This window comes from Lactuca saligna, chromosome 7 (assembly GCF_052625555.1).
Source record: "Lactuca saligna cultivar CGN05327 chromosome 7, ASM5262555v1, whole genome shotgun sequence".
Taxonomy (NCBI): domain Eukaryota; kingdom Viridiplantae; phylum Streptophyta; class Magnoliopsida; order Asterales; family Asteraceae; genus Lactuca; species Lactuca saligna.
Window position 1 is genome coordinate 3,227,840 of NC_136423.1, and position 12,161 is coordinate 3,240,000.

The 12,161-nt window shown below is 36.1% G+C and overlaps 2 protein-coding genes across 2 annotated transcripts; both read right to left on the reverse strand.

The window, feature by feature from the left end:
• Positions 1-1,837: 1,837 nt before the first annotated feature.
• LOC145004955 (desiccation protectant protein Lea14 homolog) lies at positions 1,838-3,171 on the reverse strand. Its single transcript, XM_078963988.1, has 2 exons — positions 2,966-3,171; positions 1,838-2,099 (listed from the first exon to the last, which is right to left on the reverse strand). Exons 1-2 carry the CDS (start codon positions 3,169-3,171, stop codon positions 1,838-1,840), a joined length of 468 nt encoding a protein of 155 aa, XP_078820114.1.
• Positions 3,172-4,177: 1,006 nt separating this feature from the next.
• LOC145004116 (desiccation protectant protein Lea14 homolog) lies at positions 4,178-5,738 on the reverse strand. The gene is made up of 2 exons (XM_078963013.1): positions 5,406-5,738; positions 4,178-4,596 (listed from the first exon to the last, which is right to left on the reverse strand). Exons 1-2 carry the CDS (start codon positions 5,609-5,611, stop codon positions 4,347-4,349), a joined length of 456 nt encoding a protein of 151 aa, XP_078819139.1. The 5' UTR covers positions 5,612-5,738; the 3' UTR covers positions 4,178-4,346.
• Between the last annotated feature and the right edge of the window lie 6,423 nt (positions 5,739-12,161).

Consider the following 12,161-nt stretch of genomic DNA (forward strand, 5'->3'; position numbering starts at 1 on the left):
AGGTTTGTGAACTGATCATGTACGCCCTACATATTCCTAGTATACCCAACATACTATGGATGCCCTAGTACGCGCTGTGTACACCGCTAACCCAAAAATTGTCTTAACTTCAAACGATCGTAACTTCTTCGTTCCAACTTTGTTTTCGACGTTCTTTATATCCACAGAAAGGTAATGAGAAGCTCTACAATTCTATTGACTCTCCTTTTCCTTAAAACTTTTTGAACTCAAATCCAAGATTCGTAAAAGGCCCAAACTATCACTTTACGGTTATTCCCTCGGGCTCCAAATCACCAATCGAACTCTCGGATCAACTAATCTACATTACCCAGTACACACATCCAAAGGGGTCTAAATTTTACTTTCCCCTAAGGCCCGATGCCTTATGATAACTGATATTCGGGTCATGACCCCGAATTATTAAACGATTCGAAGCAGGGTGTTACATAACTAATAAATGAAAGTTGAAAAAAAAATCTTGTAAAGAGGTTTTAAACTGATCATATCTCAAACATTAATGGTGATGATTTATTAAGGAGTTGGATTTATTAAAAAAAGAAACAAAAGTTACCAACTGAACATGATATAACAAAAACAAATATACTAAATTTCTTAAAAAATAAAATAAAACATGTATCACACTTTTTGGCTAGCATATAAAATATTGTGATTACTCACATTACAAGTGCATAAGTGGAAAGAAGTCTTTTAAAAGTAAACCTTTTAAAATTTTGTTAGCGATCTACCATTTCTCTAGATAGATAGAATGGTTTGGCTTTGATTTCGATTGAGAAGAATTTCTTAAAAGTATTTATAATAAAAGCATAATAGCTAAATTTGCTTATAAAATACTAGAAGATATATGTTTAGAAAATAATAATAAGTTGGTGTTATTTATCTTTTTTTTAGAAAGTTGTTTATAGCAATTTCAATTTATTATCAACAAGTGAGGTTTAATAACATTTTACAATATTTTTTGATGGGGGCATCGATTTAATTTTCGCGCAAAGCCTCAAAAATATTCTTTTGGTACAAATGGATCCGAGATTTTACAAATGAGCCTCTTTGAAAACCTTCGTAAAAAAAAACCTTTTTTAATCATACAAGTTTTTTATATATTTTGTAAAAACTCATTTACCTTTAGAAAAATCTTTTGTAATTCCATTTGCAATAATCTACCACTTAGCTTTGAGAAATAAAAGTGTTGGATATAATGTCCTATAAGTCCTAACTTCTTTTATGGATATTTCGCATTTAGTGGTCAAAACTTATAGTTCCCAAATCACAGGTGCATTAAAATTTAAACATCCCAATAGTTTTCTTTTATCACGACATGCGAGTTCCCAAGCTGTTTTCAAGATTCGTTGTCAGAATTGATTCAACGTACATATATGTCTAATTGTCTATTGATAGCTTTAAATCTTACACTTAAAACAATTAAAGGTGAGTTTATCATGGTAAACTTAATTAACATATCATATGGATGGTTTTCATTAATGGTCATAGAGCAGTTTTATTACCGACATGACCTAACTACCAAACCTGGTAAAGTGGTATACACCACTGTGAATTGATTCAACGTACATATATGTCTAATACTCTAATTGCCTACAAATTTGTATTTGAAATCACCTCACTCATTCATACATATCAACAAAACGAGGTAATTAAATCTAGAATTAGACATATATACAATAAAATGTAAAGGCAAACCGAGGGTTGAAATACTTACACGCCATTTACAAACTATGATTCAAATTTAAGAACGTATGAAGGATATATTACAGGTTGAAATATGCATGTTTCAAAAGCATGTGAAGAGGAGATGAGATTGGCATTATGTTTTCTTTTTAAACACGTCAGCAAGAGAAGGGAGCTTGATCTGACCATTTCTAGTGACTGGTATGCTGATATCGCAAATGAGTGGGAAATCAATAATGAGCGTGACTTTAACCTCGTAGTCAATGTCCCAATCAACAGCGACATCCTTCACCAAGGTTACCAACACACTGTTTGCCACATCAATCTCAACATATAGTAACGTGTCACCTTTCCCCTTCAGTGAACCTGTGTCATAGATTGTGCCACTTGCAATCTCTCTAGTTTAAGATAAATCAATCCAAAGTTAGATATACATGAAATACAAAACATGCGTATTAATATAGCACACGTACGCATACTAATATACTCAAACGTATAATATAAAACAATAATTTGATATTGTTTTTTTGTTGGACATATAATATAAAGTTGTTTGTTTTTTCCTTAAAGGATAAGATGAACTTTTAAAATTTAAGATAATATTAAGAAAGTTTGTTTTATTGGATTTAAAACGTGAACCTCATCCAAATCGAATAGTAATATAACTACGTTAACCATATAATTGAATAAAAGAAATTGTAAACTCAAATCTTCTTCTATAATAAATAAAAAACTTTTTGTCAAATATCACATTCTTATTATTTTACCCACATATTATTTTATAATTATTTTCAATTAATTTTTTTCTATATGATATTTTGTGATTTTTTTTTCATTTTATTAATTTTCAAATGATATTTGAGTATAATAATTACAATAAATACATATCAATTTTATTAATTGAATTTGTTATGATTTCAAAATTTTTAAATTAAAGTTTTATTAGTTTCCTTTATTTATTTATATAAATTATTTGTTTAATTTAAAAAAAAACAAAATATTTAATTTTAATAATTTAATATATTTTTTTATTTTTTTTCTTATAAATTTAAACTTCTAAAATGTTTAGAATTTTATATTTTTTTTCTTTAAAATGAACCATATAATAGTGAGTTGACAAACAAGTTATAATGAAATCTCCAAATACGTTTATATATCAACAAATTAGATAAACTCGATCGTAAACCAAAAATAAATTAAGTTACTAATTTAAAATAATAATTATTAACTCAGAAGACAAGATAAAATAATAAATAAACTTGACCTGCCGGAACTTTTGAGAACGTAACGGATCTCGCCGAGTGGAATCGGTATGCAGTAAGGATTTGAAACGTTGACCTTAGCCAGATAAGTGACAGAGTGAGCGCCGACGCCTTTCAGATCGACATCCGTCACCCTCGCCTCCGGCTTCTCTATGCTCTCCACCGTATCGGAAAATAAATGCTTCACCATCTCCACCACACCACACATATGTCCGGAGAAGATAGTCAACCGCACTTTCTAAAAGTAAAACAATCGGATTAAGGTTTCGCACTGAGAACTTGCTTTTGCTCCAAATTATACATTTTTCTTGGTGGTGGTGGTGATGGGTGGAGTGGGGGGTAAAGGATCCATGGCCCATGGGTCTTGTCTCAATGAATGAGCCACACGTGATACTCGTTTTCATAATTATACTACATAAGATCAAAATAAACTTTCTTTTGAGGTATGGTGTAATACAAAATTTTAAGTACAATTTTTTGGGAATACTTGCTCAGCCCGAAAATAATATGTTGTTAAAACAAAATAAAATACAAGTTACAACATACCTTTGGTTTTATAAAAAATACAAAATAGTTATCCAACTATATCCTCATTCACATGTGGAAATATTGATAGTTTAAGAAGATAAACAATACAAAATTTGATTCAAACCAGTTAGCTTGTATTTTCGAACATCTTTCGGACTTCTAAAAAAATGTCAATTTACTTGTTCATAATTTTTATGGAAATTTACAAATATGTTTTCTCTTGACTTTCTACTAGAAATAGTTAATTACCCACATTACTTGTACTCTCTTGAATAGGGATCCACAGGATGAATGTTTGCTAAAGTTGTGGGAAATGATGAGAATGTCTATATTTCAATGAGACAAATAAGAAAAATGATAACCCCCAAAATAAATAATGGATTCACAACAATATTTTAAGAATCAAGAACAAAGAACAAGGGAGATGAACAAATGGTGGAATTCCACAAAGAGTTCAAAAATATCGTTAGTGTTCTTTCACATGAGCTTTGAATGGTTTACCATTTTACATACATAACTTGAACAACTAAACTCTAGATGTTGATTACTTAAACTTTGAGGATGAAAGTATAGCCAACCAAGAATTTGTAATTAAATTCATTAGCTCAGTCCATATAAACAAAACGAGGTAATAAAATCTAGTATGAGACGTATACATTAAAGGCAAAACGAGGGTGGAAATACAATTTTTGAAACAAATTAAATACATGTTTGATAATGAATACAAGCGTGCATATAACACCATTTACAAATTATCATTCACTCGAGAACTCATAAAGGATTACAAATTAAAACATAATTGAAAAGCATGTGATCACGAGATCGGCGTTATTATTATTTTTTTTTCACACATATTTAATTAGGAAACAAGTCGACGATGGTCGGAAGCTTGATCTCACCATTGCTAGATATAGGTATATTGATATCGCAAATGATATCTATAACGAGCGTGGCATCAAGCTCGTAGTCAATGTCCCAATCATCAGTGATGTCTTGGACCAAGGTTACCAACGCACCGTGTGGCAAATTAATCTCCGCATATAATATGGTGTCGCCTTTCGCTTTGAGTGATCCTATGTCTGGGATTGTCCCGTTCGCTATCATGCTAGTGTGAGATTAATCAATCAAAACACACAAAATATCATGATGAGTATAGCACATGTATAAAGCAAAGTGCATAAGTTGGAGCACTTTAAAATAAAAAAATAGCTTATTTTATTAATTCGATTTAAAACGTGAATCTCATCAAAATCAAATAGTAATATAACATATTATTATTATTATTATTTATATTTTTTGGAAACCTTAACTTTATAATCGAAAAGATGAATTTGTAAAATCAACGTGTTACGGACAAAAAAAATCCGATGAAGTGTTGCTGTACTAATTCACCGCAAGTATTAAAGCCATATTAATTCAACATTGTTGTTCATCAATTCTCTTTGTTGTTTCCTTCTAAATTTCTTACACACATAAACACGATGATATTTTGCTTCCGTTGGCAAAACAATTGTTGTTTACCAACAAAATAAATAAACTAACTCGTATAAGCGATCTAAATTTTAAGTTTTCTAGCAAAATTCCTGATAGCTAGGATAAGGATTAAGAACTATCATGGCTATATATATACGTTATGGGACAAATTAAGGCAATTGAAAGTGATAACGACTAGCAATTAAATCAGATTCTTACAACGACTATATATATATATATATATATATATATATATATATATATATATATATATATATATATATATATATATATATATATATATATATATATATCAGTTGTTAAGTAAAATTTGGATTTGACAGTTAAGGACTTCCAGTATTCCATGCATGTGTGGGAATTTGTGTGAGAGTAAGAGATAAACCAGAGGAAATCGACAGCATATATAGCGAGGAAACGAACCTGCCGGAACTTTTGAGAACGTAATGGATCTCGCTGAGTGGAATAGGTATACAGTAAGGATTTGAAAAATTGAGCTTAACCAGATAAGTGTAAACCCCATCTTTCTCACCTTTCAGATCGACATCCACCACTCTCACCTTCGGCTTCTCTATGCTCGCCAACGTATTTGAAAAGAAATGCTTTATAATGTCCACTACACCGCACATATCTCCACCGATGATCAATTAACCACAATATATATCAAAAAGTGTAAAACAATTGGATTGTTTCGCACTATTTAAGAACTTGCTTCTGCTCCAGTTTAGTGCAATACCATGCCACATTTATACATAAAAATGATGGTGGTATTATAAATTATAAAATTATATGGGTCTTGCCGCAAAGAGTGAGTCACACGTGATATTCGTTTTCATAATTTTTCTCAGATCAAAATACAAATTATATAATAGAATTACACCGATCGTTCGTCCCTCGTACACATGCCAAAAAGCGCGTTTAGTTCCATTTTCAAAAATAAACTCGGAACGTCTCTCGTTTGCATAAAACTTACACTTTTCGTCCCTGATATACGTTTTTGTTGCGTATCTAGTCTATGACAAATCTAAAATGACCATAATGCCCTTTGTCTATTTCTTTTCTAATTAATTTAATGTTATTATTATTTTTAATTAAAAAAAGAAATAGGGCCCCACCTTTTTAGAACTCTTAATTTAATCTCTCTCTCTCTCTCTCTCTCTCTCTCTCTCTCTCTCTCTCTCTCTCGATACCATTACTGGGAATATTCACCACCACCGCCGTATATCTGAACCACCACCAAAATCTCAATCTCCAGTGTGCCGCCTTCACATACCATCATCTCATATCGTTGTCTAAAACCCTAAAAGACCACCTGAATCTCCGTCTCCACCACCATCAAAAGCTTCATTGTTCACAAACGCCTCACCTTATTTGGAGCTGTCACGTTGTTCTGATTGCCGCCTCACCGGAGAACGTGATCTCTTCATCAGATCTACACCATCGTCGTATCCATCGTCATTGCCTTCATATTCGTGACAATTTCTTTTCTTGAAAACCTTCTTCATCTTAGATCTACACTATCTCAAATCTACACATTCGTTGTCACTACATGTTCGCCTGAAAACCGATTCGTTAAAGCTTGCAGATCTCGAAGTGGTGGCTCGATGGACTATCAAATCGGGAGACAAAGGTGGTAGTTCATCAAAGATCACAAATCTGGAGGATGATGTGTACCATTTTTGTTTCAGATGTGAGTTGCTTCGAACCTTCATCGTCTCAAGGTTGGAACATCCCCGCCTTCATTGTATCTGGGTTCCGATCTGAGGTTTCTTTACCACCATTATCTAGGGTTTCGAATGCCACCTAGGGTTTGAAGTTTGGTTTGGTTTGGTTAAGTGGTGGTAGATGGTCATTTCTAGTTATAGTCGACTAGCGGTTGTTCATGAGGTGTTAGCTATGATAGGTGGAGGCACCGGAGGTTGCTGGTGGCTAGAGGTGGATGGTGTTAGGAGGTGGGAGAGAAATAGGAGTAACATATGGTAGTTTCTGGTGTTGATGGGTGGTAGTTAACAGTGGTGACAGGTGGTGGTTTATGGTGCTGATAAGTGGTGGTTGTCGGAGTTGAGAAAGAAGAAGATAAGAGATATAATAATGGTGGTGGTGGTGTTCATATTTAATTAAACAATTATTTAATAGATTACTAGTTAATAATTAATAAACAAATAAAAAAAGAAATAAACAAGGGCAAAATGGTCTTTTATGTGCGGAGGGACTAAGCATGCAAGAAAAAACAAATCGATGGACAGTCCGAGTTAATTTTTGAAAATAGAGACTAAACACGTTTTCTGGTATGTACACATGGGACAATTGGTGTAATTTAACCAAGATCAAAATACAAAGTATATATAATAAGGAAATATTCAGAGAAGTCCTAGTAATTTACCCTAATTTACGAAAAAAATTCCAAACTATAATTTGTTTACGAAAACGTCCAAATTACTGGTAAAAATGACGATTTGACCCATTTTTTTCGGTTTTGCGGTTTCATTATTTACCCGGTTTCATTAAAATCCTATTATTTTACTATAATTTATGAATAAGTCCCAAAATAAAATTAAGTAACGATTTAGCCATTTTATCCATTTAACATACATTTTACCGGGTTCATTGTTGATCTAAACATCTAGTCACTAAATTAGCTGATAAGATAGATATAATGAGTTATATAATGCTATATTTACCATAAAATTTGATATCCATCTCATTGGCTCATTTATGATTATGTATCCAAAGTTAGCAATGAAACCGGTCAAATGTGTGTTTTTGGGAAAATAGCAGAAAATGTGTTGATGAGATAGATATATTAGGTTACATAAGATTAGATAGATAATTTAAAATTTCTTATAAATTTAAAAATGACAAAGTTGTTAATTATTACAGTTTTCGTTGCATTTTATATTTCAAAAAATATATAGTAGATTATGATATCATTTTTATGGTAAACTTGTAACATCTCAAAAATACAGTCAAAAAATTTCGTTTTAATTCATAAATAAAAACAATGAGCATCATACACCATATAAAAATCATAAACTATGGTGTGTGTCATGCAGTCATCCCGAATCAACTGTCAATATATCAAAATCATGTCAAAACATCAGAGTAAATCATCACAGGCTAAAAGTTGTGGTGTGTGCCATGCAGTCATCCCGAACTCTTCCCCTAGCTAATGGAAGTACCTGAAAACCAAAACTGAAAACTATAAGCACGAAGTTCAACGAGTCTCCCCAAACTACCAAATATCATACACATAATCATATAATAGCATACATTGGGACTTACCCACTACATCGGGCCTCGCCCCACATTGGATGAATCCGGCATCGGGCCCCGCCCAACATCGAGCCCCACCCGGCATCGGACCTAAGTCCGGCATCGGGCCCCGCTCGACATCGAACCGAAGTCCGGTATACATATAACATAACAACAAACATATAACATAAATACATAACATAAACATATAACATTCATCGGGCTTGTCTCGGCATCAGAGCTAAGTCCGAAACACATAACATATAACATATAACCTAAACATTCCTTGGGCTTGCCCTGACATCGAACCGAAGTCCGGAACACATAACACGTAACATATAAGCTAAACATTCCTCGGGCTTTCCCCGGCATCGGACCGAAGTCCGGAACATATAACACATAACATATAAGCTAAACATTCATCGGGCATGCCCCGACATCTGACTGAAGTCCGGAAACATATAATCTATATCGAGCTAACCCTAGCATCGGACCTAAGTTCGACATACGCTAACATACATAAACGGACCAGCGTTGGTGCCTTCGACCTATTCCTACTGGAGGAAAACTCACCTCATACTGTTGAAGTCCCGCGGACATAACTCTAGCTGCTAGATGACAAATTCCTGAACTGTCAACATCAAAATAGCACCCAATTAATAATTGGGTTCCAATACATAACCATAAGTCCATGCTTGGGGTAAAAGACTACTTTACCCCCATCTTAGCTTGATTCAAGCTCAAGGCCCAATCTAAAGGCCTAAAAGTCAAACTATGAACCAAAGCCCAACATATGGCATAATTTTCCAAATTAGGCCCAAACCTCTACATGGTCTCACCTTAAGGCCCAACCATTTATTCTTGATCCAACACTTAGCATTTTGATGGTCCAATATCTCATAATCATCAAGGCCTAACTATGGCCCATCTATGGCCTAATTTTCTAAATTGGGCCCAAACCCCTCACATGGGCCTTACCCTAAAGCCCATCCAAATATTCTAGTCCATATGCTTTTTCTTGGATGGCCCATCAGTAGCCTAATCACCAAATCCTAATAGAAAGGCCTAACTCAAGGCCCAAGCCAAATTAGGGTTTTCTAAACCCTAATTAGGGTTTCCAGCCCAATCATATTCCAATTAATCCATTTGTTAAGTTGTTAGATTAATTACTTATTAATTAAGTTAGGGACCACCCACTACCACCTCGGGTAGTGGTGGTCGACGACGGCTCACAACGACGACCACCACCTCACTGTGGTGGTTATGATTCTAAATTAAAACCTGGTCAAACATCCAAAATAGTAATCTAATCATACAAATGCACACCGCCACCCAACACGGCAGCTGGTGGTGGTGGTGAGTTTTCTTTGGGTTTTCCGTCCAAATAATACATCATACATCATAATATCCCAAATAACACACACACACATACACTCATGCACAACCACCCTTGTGGTGGCCGGTGGTTGTCGGATGTGCTAGCCACTACCTTACGGTGGTGGTGGTGGCTCCTTTGAGATGTTCGGCCAAGCAACACCACACAGCACTTCACTGTAATAAACATGCACACATGTTTCATATTGCAAAATCGACCCAGCTACCCACCTGGTGGCATACGGCAGCGACGATGGCGCGAGATGGCAGGCATCAACGACAGTGGGACAGCCGGCGATAGCGGCGACGAACCTAGCTGGGACGTGGCACCGGCGAATGATGATGAACAAAAGGAGAAGATGTAGGAAACCCCCCCCCCCACCGGAAACAACAACAACGATGTGGTAGATGACTCATCCGTTCAACTACTTCCCTAACACCCCAAGGATGTCTTCATCTTCATTGGTTGTAGGAGCGCTAACGGTGGTTGGGTTGTGGTGGTTCTTAGCAGCAACAAAACACGACAACTAGCCACTGTGAATAAGATGGTGGTCCTTTCTCTAACTGTCTCGCTCTCTTCCCGGCGTGGAAAAGATTGGCTCCAGCGATTTCCGGCCACAATGGTGACTATGCAGTGGCGGAGGGAGTTTGGGGGTATAAGGTAGCGGCGTCGGAGGGAGGGAGGCATAAGGGTGGCGACTGTACATTTTTAGGGTTAGGGTTACACGGGGTGCGTCCATTCGATGGGTATGGGGGTTATCGGGTTTTAAATCTCGTCTCCATGCAAACTTATAATGAAAATGGCAGAACCGGTCCCTCCCATTCACAATCTCTTCAAACATAGTCCATAATTTACCATTTATACCCTGCATTCTGAAATTCCTTTCAAATCAAGTCCAAAATTTACCTAACAACCCTCTGTTTTAAAAATCCTTTCATGAGAAGTCCAATATTTACCAAACACCCCCTATCTTCTAAAAATCTTTACAAAATAAATCCCGAGATTACACTTTAACCCCCGAATAATCCAAATTGTAACATTTGGCTCCCCAAAACCAACACCCCACTAAATATTGCGAATTTTAGGGCTACTATCCATTCATCATGTTTATCTATTTATTTATTTAATAAACGAGATGTTACTGCTCTCCCTACTTGAATTAGATTTCGTCCTCAAAATCATTCATTACCATCCCTTACGCGCCCGACAACTTGACAGATGGGAGGTGCCAGACTCCCATCTATCGGAGGGAGGTTGGGAAGAGAGTGATGGGGAGCAATGAGATAGTGCTCAAGACAACAGAGCAAATCTAGCAGGTTAGTCAGAGGTTGCTGACGGCGTAGAATCGTCAGAAGAATTACGCGGATCAGAGATGATCCGAGCTAGAGTTTCAGGTTGACTATTTTTTCCTCTTGAAGGTATTCCCATGAAGAGTGGTGATTCGATTTAGGAGGCGGGGCAAGTTGGGCCCTCGATTCATTGGTCCTTTCAGAGTGATTTCCCGGGTGGGCAAGGTTGCATATTGATTAGAGCTACTTAAGGAGTTGAGCCAGATTCATAGAACCTTCTATATATCATAGTTGAGGAAGTGTGTGGCTGACGAGAAGACAATGGTTCATTTATAGGACATCCAGGTTGATGATCGCCTGAACTATATTGAGAGGTCGGTCGCAATTTTGGATAGGAAAGTAAAGACCTTGAGAAACAAGGAGGTGCACTTGATTAAGGTGCAGTGGCAGCATCGTAAATGTTCAGAGTGGACTCGGGAGCCGGAGTCCGAGGTACGTGAGCAGTACCCAGAGTTGTTTCCAAGGAGTGACTTCGAGGGTGAAGTCTGGTCTTAGTGGGGGAAAATTATAACACCCCGATTTCCCAGGTGTGAAATTCGAGGGTTTCATCCATATTATAGGACCTAATAGATGAGTTAGCTACTCCAACTTGTCGTGTAGGAAAGATCAGCCAGCGTGGATTTTGAAGCAAGCTCGACGAATTGGAGGGTCCAACTCGACGAGTTGAGGTTGGTTAGTGAAAACCCTAATTTTCAGGTTTTTGAACCCTATTTAAAGAACTTATAATCTGTTTTAGCCTCCTTCGTTGTCATTTCAACCAGAGAAAACCCTAGATCAAGCTTGGTACCCCCTTGGGTGTGTTTGAGAGCTTAGAAGATGACTTGTGGGGAGTTTTGGAAGGAGACTTGAAGACCGATAAGCTTGGATCAAGAAGAAGGTTGTAGATCCACCACCTCTTGTGTATTGTCGATCAAACTGAGGTATAAAGTTAATACATTGACTTCTTAATACTTAGATCTTCTTTTGGGAGTGTTTATGGTCATTTTTGGGGCATAATGGAGTCACACTCGGGTTTGAGCTTGTCACAAGGACATGGTTTCAGATCCAGACTCCTCTAGGTCCCCATAGTCATAAAGTCGTCAACTTTATCAAGATTTAGCCCTTCTCCATGCCCTAAACCCCTTATTGAGCTTAATTTTGGGTGTTTTAGCCTTATGATGCTTTGCATGCACGTAAAGTTAGCAACTTTACGGGATAACTTCA

What these genes read in the sequence shown, in the direction of transcription:
- LOC145004116 (XM_078963013.1), bottom strand. Translation starts at nt 5,611, where the DNA reads ATGTGCGGTGTAGTGGACATTATAAAGCATTTCTTTTCAAATACGTTG. An exon ending in GTTCTCAAAAGTTCCGGCAG is followed by an intron (nt 4,597 to 5,405) that starts GTTCGTTTCCTC and finishes ATCTCACACTAG; the next exon opens with CATGATAGCGAACGGGACAA.
- LOC145004955 (XM_078963988.1), bottom strand. Translation starts at nt 3,171, where the DNA reads ATGTGTGGTGTGGTGGAGATGGTGAAGCATTTATTTTCCGATACGGTG. An exon ending in GTTCTCAAAAGTTCCGGCAG is followed by an intron (nt 2,100 to 2,965) that starts GTCAAGTTTATT and finishes ATCTTAAACTAG; the next exon opens with AGAGATTGCAAGTGGCACAA.